General features: G+C 42.4%; 1 protein-coding gene and 1 long non-coding RNA gene across 2 annotated transcripts in view; both read left to right on the top strand.

Moving 5' to 3' along the window:
* The first annotated feature begins 224 nt into the window (after positions 1-224).
* LOC127682121 (uncharacterized) lies at positions 225-2,831 on the top strand. The gene is made up of 3 exons (XR_007977353.1): positions 225-406; positions 486-641; positions 1,818-2,831. It is a non-coding gene; the product is annotated as an uncharacterized LOC127682121 (long non-coding RNA).
* A 12,544-nt stretch (positions 2,832-15,375) lies between these two features.
* The window catches only part of LOC127682120 (calcium-binding mitochondrial carrier protein SCaMC-1-like), a 51,801-nt gene continuing 50,522 nt past the window's right edge, over positions 15,376-16,654 (top strand). Inside the window, exon 1 of the mRNA XM_052178520.1 lies at positions 15,376-15,558. Within this exon, the coding sequence (XP_052034480.1) occupies positions 15,376-15,558 (183 nt within the window). The remainder of the gene's footprint in view (positions 15,559-16,654) is intronic.

The following is a 16,654-nucleotide window of genomic DNA, read 5'->3' as shown; positions in this document are numbered from 1 at the left end:
GGGCCCAGCAGGGAAGAGAGGGCACCCACTACAAAAGCCACCAGCTCGAGTAAGTTTGGGAGGAGACTGGAGAGGAAGCATTTGCTGAAAAGGAAGTTCAGACTTCTGCCCCAACATGCCGGCCTGGGCATTTTTACTGTTGAAATGATACTATTTCATGACAAAAAAAAAAAAAAAAAAAAAAAAAAAAAAGGAAAACTTGCCTTAGATGCTGGGAAAGAATGCCCGTAGTGCTGACTTGAACAGGCTCCGAAGTGCAAAGCTGTTCTCTCTCTTAGGAGGACGTCTACTCCCATATAGGAGTTAGCTATTTTAAACAACCACCTGGGCCCTGATGTGGAAATCAGAGCAGAAAAACGACAGAGGATCAGTTAGGATGCTGATGGACGACTCCTTCACGTCCTAGGTGAGTTAGTCAGTCTTTTGTTGCTGTGACAAAGTACCTGATGCCAGCATGGCAGATTTATTTTTCTCATGGTTCCCAGGTTTCAGTCTATGGGCGCTGGCTCTCTGGTCCCCGGGATGTGATAAACACCCAGTCACAGGAGAACACGAGGGCAGAGCTGCTCACTTTAAATCCACGGCAAAGCAGACCCAGAGAGAATGTCCCGCAAAGGATTGGATGGTCCTTACATATTCAGGTCGGGTCCCCTGTAGCATACATCCTTATACCTCCCCCCACCCCCCAGAGGTGTTCTTCATAAATCTCCTGGTTGCTTCTCAACTCAATCAAGTTTACAATCATGATTTAACCACAAGGCTAGCTGTGTGACTCTGGGCATGTTACTTTTATCTGTTACTCTGTATGTTAGTTTTATCAGCTTGAAGTGAGAATGTACTAGAATCTCTCATGGAGTTGTTAGGAGGACTAAACTTGGCAATTTGTGTTTACTAAAGACTGCCTGGTCCATAGTAAGGATTATGAAGTTTCCGTTATTATTTTTACTTTAAAAATTACTATGTGTCAGACCGAACGCGAGATATCGACGTGGACTCCCTTTAGCAAAAAGAATTCCAAAAGTCATAGTCAGCAGGAAGTGGAAGGGACTGAACTAGGGAGAGGCACAGTGAGAATTACTCCCAGGTTTTTGGCTGCAACACCAGAATGGATGGAATCAAGGCTGAGGAGGTTGGGGAGGTGGGTGCTGGCCTCATACAAAGTCCTAGTTACAGATGCTCCTAAGTGGTCATGTTTTCACAGCATCGGAAGATTTGAGGGTCATAGGAACAGAGTTCTGACATTTAAAATAACTAGAAGTGGTCTTTGTGAGTGTTGTTTCACTAGTTTAGAAAATTGAGGGCCAGGGTAGCTAGGTTATATATGACAATCAGGTTTTTCTTTCAAGAGCCAGGCAGGAATGATACAGGATAGTAACCCTGAGGACTGGCGAAAACAACAGAGGATACAATATTAATTCCCAGACTGGGGCAGGGGAGCTGGCTTGACTGTTAACATTGCGAGCTGTTCTTGCTGATGACCTGTGTTTGGTTCCTACCAGTCATGTCAGGCAGCTCACAACCACCAGTAATGCTAGCTCCAGAGGATCTGGTACCTTCTTCTGGCCTCCATGGGTATCCCTACACACATGGCATGTGCGCGCATGCGCGCACGCATGTATACACACACACACACACACACACACACACACACACTCTTTCTTTGGGTGCTGGGGATTGAACCCACAACTTCACACATGCTAATGCTCTACTACCAAGTTATGTCCCACCCCTAGTTTATACTATTATAACTAATTATTGCTTACTGCCTAGGTACATTATGTGCAAAAAAAATCATATTTCTTTTTTTTTTTTTACAGAGTCATAGAGAAACTGTTTGCTGCCCAAACTAAAAGAAAAAAGAAACAACCCCCCAAAACACCATCTTTCATAATTTTGGAAATTTACTTAAAATTGTGACACATATTAAGTGGATTTGTAATTTGTACCATGAATTTCAAATACAATGTTGGCTGCTTGTCTGTCCTGGAATTTCCATTTGTTTTTCCTTTAAGAGTAAACATGTCCTCTTCCCAGGTCCGAGCGCCAGCGCACAGCCACCTTATCTGCCAACCTCACTTCAGTTTTCTTCTTGAAGGCATTGCATCGGGACTGAGTGACTTCTATTCCAATGACTAGCGGTTTGAAGACTAGCACACCTACCACCTGGGACTGCTTTGGAGTCAGTGGACTCCTGGGTCACCCCCACCTCTCATGTTCTTCATTTTCCTCTTTGTTGGTTTGCACCTCATGCACCTCCATATTTCTAAGTGTTTCTTCAGCAGCAGCATCAACAAAAACATTCAAGAGAGGAAATTTTGGAGTAGGTGTGAACTGGAAAATATCTTTAGTGAACGTTCACACTGATAATTTGTCAGGATACAGCATTCTACATTCAAATAGTTCTGTTTGTTTTAAAGACAGTGTCTCTTTATGTAGCCGGGGCTGGCCTGGAACTTACTATGCAGATCAGGCTGGCTTCTGACTCAAGAAATCCCCCTGCCTCTACCTCTTGTGTGCTGGCATTAAAGTTGTGGACCCACACCAAGAATCTTCAAACCTCTTTCCTCTGAGAACGGAAAAGGCCCTGCTCCATTCTGTTCAAGCCCAGTGTTTACAGCAAGATGAAGCTTGTTGCAGTTCCTTGAAAAACCTTTCTCCCTAAAACCTTGAGAAGCTCCGTGGGCATTGCAGCAGTGCGCACAGGAACCCGGGTGTGCGGCCGACAGATGGCAGATCAAGAATGCGTGTCTAGGCATGACAGAGCGTTATGCAGACATAGGAAGGCCATCCTACCACTTGAGAAAAATATGGAAGACACTGTGCTGAGTGAAATAAAGTCACCATGCAATGACAGTCCTGTGTGATTCTGTTTACACGAGTATCTAGACAGTTAAATAGATGCAGGTGAAGCAGAAGGGTGTTTCCAGCATGAGCGGAGGAGGAGATGGGTGGGTAGTTCACTTGATACAGATAGAATTTTAGTTCTCTGAGTTGAGTGAGCTCTAGATATCAAAACCATGTGCTCGATGTGCTTGGACTGTACTACAAACTAAACGTTTTGTTGTGGAGATGGCTGTCATGTTACATGTTCTTACCACAGTAGTAAGAATAACTAGTGATGCAGCGTCTTGCTAGTGTGCTGATGACAGTTGTAATCCCAGCACTTGGGAGCTGAGAAAAGAGGACTGAAGCCCCCTAACCAACTGACAAAACTAAAACCTTTTCAGTATTTGGTGTTTTAAATTTCCCGAGGGTTGGGCGTAGTGTGCAGAGCTAACTTGTTTGCATGGCATGTAATGGTTCCTGGCACCACTAAAAATGGTTGGAAGAAGGTGCAAAATTAAGTAGAAAGTGAGTTTATGTAGGAAGACAAATTAGCTCACTAGAAACATAAATGGGCCAAGGCTGGCCAGCAGGCTCTGCTTCCTAGAATTTTATAGTACGTGTGATCTGTCTTCATTCATTTTGCTTGACATTCATTACTGGGAACATCCATGACATTCTGTAACTCATCTATCTATCTATCTATCTATCTATCTATCTATCTATCTATCTATCTATCTATCTATCTATCTATCATCTATCATCTATCTATCATCTATCTATCTATCTATCTATCTATCTATCTATCTATCTATCTATCTATCATCTATCTATCTGTGATGGTTTGTATATGCTCAGCCCTGTGTTATTGTGGGGATGGGCTTGGAGATCTTCCTCTTAGATGCCTGAGAATGCCCAGTCTGTTCCTGGCTTCCTTGAGTAAAAATTTAGAACCCTCAGCTCCTCCTGCTCCATGCCTGCCTAGATGCTGCCATGTTTCTGCCTTGATGACAATGTACTGAACCTCTGAACCTGTAAGCCAGCCCCAATTAAGTATTGTCATTTATAAGACTTGCCTTGATCATGGTGTCTGTTTACAGCAGTAAAACCCTAAGATACTATCTCTATCTATCTATCTATCTATCTATCTATCTATCTATCTATCTATCTATCTATCTATCTATCTATAACATTATCTGTCATCTATCTATCATCTATCTATCTATCTATCATCTATCTATCTATCTATCTATCTATCTATCTATCTATCTATCATCTACTATCATCTGCCTATTATTGTCTGATTGACTGTTTTTAACCCACCAGCTTCCAACAAATGCCCAGAGACTTATTATTTATTATAGCGCAGGCTTTAGCTTAGGCTATTTCCTAGCTAGCTGGTATAACTTAATTAACCCCATCTATACTAGCCCATGATTACCACATGGCCTGTTCTTTTCACTGTGTACTCCATGTCTGCCTGGCGAATCTTCCAGCTCTGAATTCTTCCCACAGTTCCTATCTTTGCCTTTCCTCTCCTACCTCAGCTAGAGGCTGTCAGCTCATTATTAAACCAATCAGAATGTGATGGAGAAGAATGTTTACAAAACACCCAGGCAGGTGATGATCCAATAAAATAGCAATACCAAAGTTGGGCCTGTACTCAACTTTCTGCAGGTAGAAAAATCAACATTTAAATACAACAAAGACAACCTTTACACAGTGCACGAAAAGATTATCCCGAGAGTTTATGCGTCTTACGAGCTCTGTCATGGGCTGGTGACACAGCAAAGGCACATGCTGCCAAACCTGACGACCTGAGTTCAGTCCCCAGGACCCACATGGTAAAAGGGAGCACCAAAGGGAGCATCAGTTCCTGCAAGTTGCCCCCGGATCTTCCTAAGGCCGCCATGACACCCAGCCCTCCTATAAACAGAAAATTAAAGATTGTTAGAAGACCCATCCCCAAAGCTGATTCATCTTGCTCTTGTTTTTTTTTTTATTCTACTTGCTAAATATTCTGTATCTATGTTATTAAAAACTCTTCTATGGCATTTCATGGCTTTATCTTTTGCTTTATATTCTGGGGAGGGCATAGACTGACTTCAGGCTATCCTTTGGCTTTTAAATTTTCAGCAATCACATGCTTAATTTCTAAAAATTAAATTTAATTTCCAAAATTCCTGAAAGTTTTTTAAACTTTTTTTTCCTAATGTGTGTGGATGTTTGCCTTCGTGTATGTTAATGCACTGGGTGAATGCAGTGCCTGGAGTGGCCAGAAGAGGGCGCTGTACACATTGGGACTAGAGTTCCTGGCGGTTGTGAGCTGACCTGTGGGTGCTGGGAGTCAAATCTGGATCCTTTGGAAGAACAGACATTGCTTTTAACCATGGAGCCATCTCTCCAGTCCCTCCAATGAGTCTTTCTTTGAATTTTTGTTTTAATGTGTATGGAAGATCAGGGCAAGGCACAGGGTTACTTCAGTCTGATTTCATGGAAAGAAATACCTTTACAACTTTCACTATGTGTATTAAACATTCCTTCCTTCCTCCCTCCCTCCCTCCCTCCCTCCCTCCCTCCCTCCCTCCCTCCCTCCCTCCCTCCCTTCCTTCCTTCCTTCCTTCCTTCCTTCCTTCCTTCCTTCCTTCCTTCCTTCCTTCCTTCCTTTTTTCTTTCTTTCTATATATTTTTATTGGGTATTTTCTTTATTTACATTTCAAATGTTATACCCTTTCCAGGTCCCCCCCCCGCCCCCCGCCCCCCACCCCGCCCGCATGCCCTGAAACCCTTTATCCCATCCCCCCTCTTCCTGCTTTTATAGGGTGTTCCCTACTCCCCTACTCACTCCAAATTGTCCTCCCTGGCCTTCCCCTACACTGGCACATCGAACCTTCACAGGACCAAGGGCCTCTCCTCCCATTGATACCCCACAAGGCTGTCCTCTGCTACATATGTAGCCAGAGCCATGGGTCCCTCCATGTGTACTCTTTGGTTGGTGGTTTAGTCCCTGGGAGCTCTGGGGGATCTGGTTGGTTGATACTGTTGTTCTTCTTATGTTGTTGCAAACCCCTTCAGCTCCTTCAGGCCTTTTTCTAACTCCTCCATTGGGGATGCTGTGGTCAGACCAATGGTTGGCTGCAAGCATCCGGCTCTGTATTTTATATTATTTGGGACTATTGTGAAGGGGGTCATTTCCCCAATTTCTTTCTCAGCCTGTTTATCCTTTGAGTATAGGAAGGCTACTGTTTTGTTTGAGTTAATTTTATATCCAGCTACTTTGCTGAAGTTGTTTATCAGGTTTAGGAGTTCTCTGGTGGAAAATTTTGGGGTCACTTAAGTATACGATCATATCATCTGAAAATAGTAATATTTTGACTTCTCCCTTTCCAATTTGTATCCCCTTGGCCTCCTTTTGTTGTCTAATTGCTCTGGCTAGGACTTCGAGTACTATATTGAACAGGAAGGGAGAGAGTGGGCAGCCCTGTCTAGTCCCTGATTTCAGTGGGATTGTTTCATGTTTCCATTTATTTTGACGTTGGCCACTGGTTTGCTGTATATTACTTTTACTATGTTTAGGTATGGACCTTGAATTCCTGATCTTTCCAAGACTTTTACCGTGAAGGGCTGCTGAATTCTATCAAATGCTTTCTCAGCATTTAAAGAGATGATTATATGTTTTTTTTTCTTTGAGTTTGTTCTTGTGGTGGATTACATTGATGGATTTCCATATATTGAACCATCCCAGCATCCTTGGGATAAAGCCTACTTGATCATGATGGATGATTGTTTTGATGTGTTCTTGGATTTGGTTTGCTACAAAAATCTTGGCTCCCTCAAGGAGGTGGTGCATTGACTCTTTTTGTGAAAACAAGATTTATACTACTTATTATGGAATCATGAGTGGCACGACGATGTTTTGGTTAACAGCAGACAGACCTCACCCACTAAATACAGCTAAATGTGGCAGCCTGGATGTGTAGGTCTTCTTGTGGTGTCCTTGTCCTTTCTGGCTCCCTCAGTCCTTACTGCTATCTTCCACAGGACTCGCAAGCTCGCCTCATGTATGGCTGCAGGCCTCTGCATCTGTTTCCATCAACTGCTGAATGAAACTTCTAGATGACAGTTATGCGAGGCTCCTGTCTGCAAGCACAGCAGAGCGTCATTAATAGTGTCAGGGTTGGTTCTCTCCCGTGGATTGGATCTCGAGTTGGGCCGTCATTGGTTGACCATTCCCTAATCTCTGCTCAGTCTTTATCCCTGGGTATCTGTGGGCAGGAAAGATTTTGGGTGGAAGGTGTTGGGTGGTTTGATGTCCCCTCCTCCACTGGGAGTCCTTCTTGGCTCCAGGGGGTGGCTGCTTCAGGCTCCACATCTCCTGCCACTAGGGGTCTTACTTAGGACCACCACTTGGGGTTATTTTCAACTTAGTGTCTGATATAAATTGTAACCACTGGTCTATCTTTTCATGGTTATCAAACAAAGTAAAACACACATTCGCTGGAAGACTTCTTGAGGCACTCCCTGCCAGCCTTTTAATAAGGTAAAGGTGAATTTTTATAGATACGATGTTTGGAACTCTGCTTATTGTAAGGATTTTGCTGTATCTTCCTTTCTAATGGAATCATTATTAATCCTCCAGAGCTAATAGAAAGTACATACTAACTGTAGACAATGAATAGCATTCATCTTATATTATATACAATATATTAATTATTTTGTAAGATACTTGAAAACCTCTGCAGAACAGGCAACAAATAATATAAGCATAAGAATTCAATATAAAACTGAGGCTGAATGAATGTGTGTGGCAAATGGCTTTTATTCCATCACTTGGGGGCAGAGACAGGAAGAACTCTATGAATTAAGGGCTAGCCTGGTCTAAACCATGAGTTTCAGGTCAGCTAGGGATGCACAATGAAGACCTTTTCTCAATAAATAAAAATATAAATAAAAATAAAAATTCACTTATTTGAGTATTTGTTGCATCTGTTCTGAAAATAAAACCCTAGGCTGTCCATATTATTTCTATCAAGGATAGCATTGGTTTTCTCTTTCATTATTTCTTCAACGAGATATAAAAGAGTCTTACTTCTTGTGCTGGGCTAAATAGAGAGTTTCCTCAATAGTCATGCCTACCTGAAATCTTAGGATTTAATCTTACCTGAAAATAGGGTCTTGGAGACATAATTACTTAGGATGAGGTGAGCCCTAAATCCGGCGATGAGGGTGTTCAGAGGTCTTCTGAGGAGAACGCACAGGATTAGCGTCAGGGGCGCAAAGGCAAAGATCAGAGTCAGGTATCCTTAACTCAAGGACAGCTAGAATTTATATGCAACTGAGGGAATCCAGAAAGTCTGGGGCTACATTCTGCCTCAGAGATTCTGATTGCCTTGATTTTTTTCAGTAACTTTTTTTAAAATTCATTTTATATCCCAATCTCAGCTCTGCCCCAAGTTCCATCCTTACAAGTCCCTCTCCCTGACACCCCCACAATCTTGATTTCGATCTTCTGGCCTCAGAGTAAATTTCTGTTGTTTTGAATGTTTTTTGGTAATTTACTGTAGCAACCCCAGAGAACTGCCTTAACTCGAACTTAAACAAAACCCCCCAAACCAACTCTTTCTCTGAATATCCATAAACTCAGGGTCAACTGACACCGCAAATGACGGCAGTAGATGCGCCTCCAAGGTAAGGTGAGCAAGGGCGGGGCTTCCAATAAGTTTACATCAGGCACTGATACAGAAAGCGGCGTTGCTTCTCTCTCCATACAATAGTTTAACATAAAGCACTTTGCTACAGTTGCATTTTGAAACCGTATGACCATGTGGATATTATTTGTATGAAAGGCAGCCAAAGGGACTGATATAAATAAGGCTTATCAACTTCCGTGCTGCAGAGATACACTGCGCATAGAGTTAACATGGGGGGGGGGGGGGGGAGAGATCTTATTCTTTCAGCGGCCAGAGATGGCTTGATGTTCCTGATAGCGGTTTTAACTTGATCATTAACTTGGAAAGATAGTAGTAAAACTGATAAGGACAACACTTGTGAGAAGGCTGATTAATGCATTTCCTTGGTTGATCAATTTTTGTGATATCATACCATAGAGGGGAAAATATAAAAAAGAATAATAAAGCAGTAATAAAATTACTTTAAAATGTACTTTGGCAAATCATGAATGCGTTTTAACCAGAACAGCTTTACATACTTTCTATAGTTATAGCTATGCCATGCCACTGATTCTGAGGGAAAAGTCATTGAATGAATTAGTTACAGAAAACAGTCTGTGCGGTGGTCCACAGAGGAATCATTAAGTTGTCGTCCTGTTGCTTTGGTGCCCTCTAGTGTCGAAAGTGCAAAATTACACCTAGTCTACCCTACCCTAAGTTGTTTCTGAAGGGTAAGAAAATTAAACAAGAGTTTTCATTTGCTAAATCTATAGAATCTGTTCACAAACAAAATAAATAATACTTCAACTAAGCATACACAACACAGTGTCTCTGTAGTCTCCATAATGTTAGGGGCCCCTTGTTTATTCTTCATATCCCTATAAACAGCATTTTGCTTATATAGTGGTTTTTTTAAAGCCAGATTAATGAAATTCTGAGGCAATTTCTATAACTAATTGTTCTCATTTTCCATCAAAAGATGTTTATGCATTTTATGCATTCATAAAAGTCAATGAAACATATTTATAATATACTGATTCCATTAAAAATACTACAGTTATTTTTTAGCAGTTTCAAATTTGTAATTCACAGTCATTTTGACTGTAATTTGGCATTTGTGCTTCTCTGTTATTCTGGAGAGGTGTGCATTAATAATGGAGATTGTTTTTGTTAGAATTAGGTTCATCCACGGGAGACAGGAAACACCGGGGGTTAAAGTCTGAGCCCCACAGCTGTGTGTCAGCTCCATTTGTTCTGTCTGGGACTGAAGTGAAACTTCTGTTGTCATATGTCCTGTGTCCTCCTGATGTGCTGTTCCTTCACAAGATCCAAGTAGAACAAACAGGCGCAGAACCATTAGGGTGAGCGCATCTCACAGCAGTGTGGAGCGTGCATTTCTGACAGAAGGTCCTGGTGTGGTGGTCCATTACCACTCTAGACTGATAGGCACATCCCAAACCTGAGCTACATAATGTCCTGAAAACCGACGTCCTCTCAGTCCGTTGCCACAAGCTAGTGCTTCCAGTGGCCACAGTTGTACCCGCTTTCTTATGTACCATAGCCTTCCCATCTTTCTGCATAATAACTGTCTCTGGTTTCTTCTGTCTTCACACTTCTGGTCCTTATTTTTCATCTTTCTGATGCTATTCTTCTCTGAAGAAATAGAAGCCACTGGAACCATCCTGTCCTCTGCCAGGTATTCACAGCTCTTACTGGGCTTTACACCTGCTCTTTGGTTGCACTGGAAGAATGTCTATAGCTAATGGCAATGAAGGAATAAAGTTACAATAAGTATGGAGAACCAAGGGTATTTACCAAATGACTAAGGAAATGGGAGCAGGGTCAAGGGGTGAAGGGCTATGCAAGGCATTTATTTAAGATGAGGAAGGCAATACTGTGTGGAAGGGAGGGAGGAGGGATAAACGGCACTAGAGAGGTTTGACAGTACTGTAGGTGATCACATTATTTTATGTTTATCCCAAAACTATATCCATATAAGTGTATGTGTATTTCATCTGCTGTAAAGCTGTGTCTTCATGTGTAACAGGGAAGCTGTGCCCACAAACTCTCAACAGTACTGCAGTCTAAACTAGACTTGAGCACGCGGTGGTGGCTGATGACTGCCGAGAGGGAAGAGCCAGCTCTCCCCAAGAAGGAGCCTCTGATTCGTTATCCAGTGCTAAGTGCTCAGCTCTGAAACGTGTGTCCATATAAGCAACGCTAAATCATCAGGTGATATTTATATAAACTCATTCTATATATGTAATAATGATGATGATGATGAAAGAAAGAGAGGGAATGAACCTGAAAAGGAGGCAACGGATTAGGAGGAAACGATGGGAACATCGTGAACTTACATGGAATTTAAGCCAGATGTTAGGGTATTTGTCACGTTTCTCTACTTTTCTGTTAAATTGTGAGATTTAGAATTATATCCAGGTAGGCAGAATTGTATGAAAGTAACATTCGTTAAATACTAATATATAGAAAAAGATGAAAAGATGGCTCCTAGTGTCTTAGGGTTTCATTGCTGTGAAGAGACACCATGACCACGGCAACGCTTGTTTTTTTTTTTGTTTGTTTGTTTGTTTTTGTTTTTTTGTTTTTTTGTTTTGTTTTTTGAGACAGGGTTTCTCACTGGGGTTCCTGCCTGGCTACAGGAGGTGGCCTCTTCAGGTTCCATATCCCCAGTGTAGTGAGTCACAGCTGAAGTCACCTTCATTGATTCTTGGGCACCTCCCTTATCCCCAGATCTCTGGTATGTCCTCAATGCCTTCCACCTTCCCTCCCCCACCAGTTGCAGATTTCCATTCATTCTCACGGCCATCTGGCCATTTCTCCTGTCCCTCCCCATACCTGGAGTTCAGATTCCCCCATTCCCTTCCCCAAACCCCCTCTCCCACCAAGGACCTTCCTCCATCTGCCTCTTGTGACTATTTTATTCCCTCTTCTATGTGAGATTCAAGGGTCCTTGCGTTTGCATTCTTTTACATGCAGACACTAAGTAACAGTGAGGACCAAAGGAAGGGCCTGGTTTATTGCTTAATATTTATTACTGATGAGTCCTGTGGGGTGTGGCTAGGCAAGGTGTCTTAAGCTATTTTGAATGTGCTTGATACCCTCTTATTAAAGTGTCTACAAAATTTCGAGGTATTTGACACTGGTTTATAGATATTTGCATGTGTAATCTTGCCTCTAATTAACTGTAAGGCCAGGACCAAACCTTAGTGTTTATGGGATAAACTAACTATCTAGCATTTTTCAGTGGTTTGCTTTATTATTAAGCTACATTAACTTAATTATAAATAAGCCTACTTGGGAGTCTATAGGAAAATGAGCTTTGACTAAGTTAATTTGGGTCATATTAGATTTCTTATTAATACTAAAACATAAGTTATGTTTTTTGAATTACTTGAATCTCATTGGGAAAGGGAAATAAAATAGACGTCATGGGTGGATAGAGAGAGGGAGTGGGAAGGGGAACAGGAGGGACCAAGTGAGGGGAGGCTGGAGGGAGAGAGAATTGGAATCAGTGTGGGGGTGGATCTCTGGGATGAGCTAGAAAGCCAGTACAGTGGAAATTCCCAGGAATCTATGAGGATGACCTTAGCTAAGACTATTCCTAGCAATAGGGGATACAGAACCTGAAATAGCCTGTAACCAGGCAAGACTTCCAAGGGAAGGACACAAACTTACCCACAAAATGTTTGACCCACAACTGTCCTGCTTATAAGATGTGCTGGGACAAAGATGGAGCCAAAATTGAGGAACTGGAAAACCAATGATTGGCCTAACTTGAGACCCATGCCAACAGAGTACGCCACATGATATCCTGAGATGTTTGCAGACAGGGACCTAGCATAACTGTCATTTGAGATGCTTCACCCAGCAGCTTATGGTGACAGAAGGAGAGCCCCACGGCTAAACAATAGATGGAGCTTGGGGAATCTTGTGGAAGAGGGAGAGGAAGGACGGAGGGAGCCAGAGAGGCCAAGGACACCACAAGAAAACCTACAAAATCAACCAACCTGGGCCTGCAGGGGTCGAGACTGAACCACCAGCCAGAGAGCGTGTGTGGTATGGACCTAGGCCTCCTACAATCTGTTACAGATGTGCAGCTTTGCCTTCATGTGGGACCCCTAACAGCAGGAGTAGGGCTGTCTCTGACTCTGTTGCTTTTGGATACCTTTCCCCTAGCTGCCTTGACCATCCTCAACAGAAGAAGATGAACCTAGCACTGCAACTTGATATGGCAAAGTGGGTTGATATCCAGGAGAGGCCTCCCCTAGTCTGAGGAGAAAGGGAAACAGGGTGGAGGTGAGGAAAGAGAGGGGAAGGGACTTGGAGGAGAGGAGGGAGGGGAAGCTGTGCTTAGGATGTAAAGTAAATAAATAAATTCAAGATTTTTTTTAAAAAAGTTTCTCTCTCTCTCTCTCTCTCTCTCTCTCTCTCTCTCTCTCTCTCTCTCTCTCTCTCTCTCTCTCTCTCTCCATATAAGCACTTAGTACTATGAACTGTCCTCTTAGCACTGCCATCACTGTGTCCCATAAGTTTGAGTATGTTGTGTATTCATTTTCATTGAATTCTAGAAAGTCCTTAATTTCTTTATTTTTTTCCTGACCAAGTTTTCATTCAGTAGAGAGTTGTTCAGTTTCCATGAGTTTTGAGGCTGTTATTTCACATGTGCAACTGAAAGAAAAAATAGATATTCTGCTATTGTTGCATATAGTGTTCTAGAAATTTTAATTAGTTGATATTGTTATTGAAGTTTAATATTTTCTTCTCCTTTTCTTCTTTCTCTGTCTTCCCTGCCCCCTCTCTGTTTTGATCAAATCTTAGAATTTCATTATGTAGCTCAGGCCAAGCTTCATGATCCTCCTGCCTCAGGCTCTTGATTTCTGGGATTAAAAGCCAACTACCACACCGACTTATATGTATTTTGAAAATGGATACCACTTAACATATAATGCAAAGTTTTTTAGCCATATATGTCTACATTTTCCTTTACAACCTTTTTATTGTTGCCATACATTTAGTTCTGACATGTTATAAACTAACACAATATGTTGTTTATTTCTTACAATTATATTTTAAAGAAACATGGTTGGGCTGGAGAGATGGCTCAACAGTTAAGAGCACTGACTGAGCTTCTGAAGGTCCTGAGTTCAAATTCCAGCAACCACATGGTGGCTCACAACTATCTATAATGAGATCTGATGACCTCTTCTGGTGTGTCTGAAGACAGCTACAGTGTACTTATATATAATAGTAATAAATAAATCTTTAAAAAAAAGAAACATGGTCTTTAATAATAATTATAAATGCCCACACTTGCATTTTGTAAAGTTGTTTTAGTAGCTTTGCTTTATTGTTGACTTATGAATTTATCCAATGAAATAATACAAATACATATTTTATGATGCTTGGTTACATATTTATTGTAGCACTTAGGATGCATTTCACTCTAGAGTATATTAGATGTTGACTGTCTATGAGAGCTATTTCAATGTTATGTTATTTATACTTTTAGCATTTAGAAAAACATATGGTAAAACATGTATGACATAAGTAACATAATAAAATATATGTAAGGCAATGCTATTTTAAGAAATAAATGAGCTTCATGATGTAAGATTTAGGCTTGAACAAGACAAAATAATTCATTTAAAAGCACATGTCAACCCCCCCCCCCCATCCACACACTCAGATACTTAAATATAAAAAGATAAATTTAAAAACAACTGGGGCTATTATACTCTGCAGCTAACTTTCAAAGAACGTGATCAGAGGGCACAAAGTTTCACCGAAATACTTGTTGAGCTATCTTTCTGTCCTTAAGTCTATCTACGGCAATTCTTCATGTTTAGAAGGTCTTGGGCTCACAAGGGAGCCAGGGGTGTGGGAGAGACTTGGAGCAGAGGCAGAAGCTCATGGTGTCCCAGAAGACAAAGGAGATGTCTCAGGATGGGGAGGATGGCAGGCCAGACCTGGGTAAATAAATCAAAGCATTTAACGAACCCATTGAGTTTTGTGATCGTTGGAGGTTCAATAGGCAGGTGGTGGTGTGTAATGTGTGCGCTCTCCTCCCCGCCAAGGTTTCTCTGTGTAGCCCTGGACCTGAAGTCAGAGCTAGGCCTGCCTCTGAGACTGCGTTCTTCTAAGATGAAAGGGAGAGACAAGGAAGAGGAAGTGGATTAGTCGGAAAGTATTCCTTCCTTCTTCAGACCAGGTAGGGCTGTCTCCGCTAGGTCCCGGTGCCTGCTTGCATCTTCCTTGGCATGAGGAGTGGGTGGGTGGCCTTAGGGCACTAGATACTAAAGGGAAAAGGAAGGAGCCTGCCTTATCCCTCCAGGCCTCAGCATGAGGCATAGCTACTTCCACTCAGGGCATGACTCAGTCACAATCATTCCCAGGGCCAAGCAGCAGCTACAGCACTGCAGAGAGTGGTTATTTTGAAAAAGTTGCCAAATTGTTTCACTGGGCTGTATTAAGGTGGGGAAGAGAACCCCACCCTTATACCATGGACCTTTGAGAGAGGCTCCAGGAAGCTTCTTGAAAACTATGTGAGGAGATTCTGGAGGCCCAGATGCACTTTCCCTGCTTCCTGGGAAATGTACTCTCCTTAGCTGCACTTCCAGGACTTGATATTCACCAACTCTTCCTAAGGTCTGGAGGGTGGTGCCCCCACGTCCAACTTCCGGTGAGAGAGGCCTGGTGCCAGGTTCCCTCCCGGCAGTGCTCCCTGTTCTCAAGGTTCCACTGGGGAACCGAAAGGCTCGCGTTGCAGGCAGTTGGGGCTGGCGCGCCCTAGGCGCAGACCCGTGGCCCTGGACAAGTGGTGTGGTCCTGGGGGGTCGTGGCGGCCGCCGTCTCCTGCTGGGCGATGCTACGCTGGCTGCAGGACTTCCTGCTGCCCTCCCAGGCCTGCCAGGATGATAATAACCGCCTGGTCTATGAGATCCTCTTCGAAGACCTGGACCGCAATGGAGATGGAGTGGTGGACATCTTGGAGCTCAGGGAGGGGCTGAAACACTGGAGCTCCTCGTTTGGCATCGACCCGGAGAAGGTGAGCCACTGAGAGAATGTGGCCCTGGGAATGTTGGAAAGAAGTTGCACAGATGCACAGAGCACAGAGCCAACCTGCCGACCTGCCCCTTCCAGAAATTTCCAGAGCTTTTGGAGTAGGTGTGAAATTTCTTTCTGTGGGGTTCTTCATGCAGAATAACATAACCTAGTGAAATGTGTTGTCAGCACATTTATAGTTATAGTTACAGATAGATAGTTATAGTTATAGATAATGACTCAAAATAGTCATTATCTGTAGTGGCAAGATCGCCAGGGCTTTTGCAGAAGATTCTGAGGAACATTTCTTGTCCATAAAGGACTGTGTTATCCTTTGTCTAAAGTAAACCTGCTTTTCTCAAGAGGCTTTCAGCCTAGGGAAAACTTGCCTCAAGATGTTCTACAAACTATATGCAAATGAGTAGTCCGGAATTGGCATCTTTCTCACTTAACAGTATACAAACCTATGGCGAGTCAACAGACCTATATTTTACTAATGCCTTTCATTTATTCTTTTCATAGTATTGTCTTCCTTTTCTAGAATGGCGGTCAGCCCCAATGGCCCCTTTCTAGTTTCCTGGTCTACAGGTATTCCAAGTTAACACACAAATGTAAAGAGTTGCAGCTCTGATCCACATGTGTGAGAATAATTTTTCTGGTCTGGGTTGACAGTGTAAAATAAAATTTTTAAAAAAAATTTTTTAAAAAAAATTGTCTATTTACCTGCATAGTTCATGAGTTTGTTCTTTTTTATGGTCGAAGAAAATTCAGTTGTGTGTACTACATTTTCATTTTCCAATCAGTTGATGGCCATCGAGGCTGTTTTCATTTTGTAATTATTTTGAACAGCCAATGAACATGGCCAAGCAAATATCTCTGTGGTCTAAGAATACAGAGTCCTCTGCAGATATATACCTGTCAGTAGTACCACATGGTAGATCTATTTCTAGCTTTTTGAGGCCACCTCCCTGCCCTGATCCTGATTTCCATCCTGGTTGCTTTAGTTTTCACTCTTACAAATGACAAATGAGCTCTCTTTCCTCTCACCACTGCCAGCAATTGTTACTTGCTTTCTTGATGACAGTTATTCTGACTGGGTC

This window comes from Apodemus sylvaticus, chromosome 4 (genome assembly GCF_947179515.1).
Source record: "Apodemus sylvaticus chromosome 4, mApoSyl1.1, whole genome shotgun sequence".
Classification (NCBI taxonomy): Eukaryota; Metazoa; Chordata; class Mammalia; order Rodentia; family Muridae; genus Apodemus; species Apodemus sylvaticus.
Note: the sequence above shows the minus strand (reverse complement) of the source record. Positions and strands in the feature narration are given on the sequence as shown.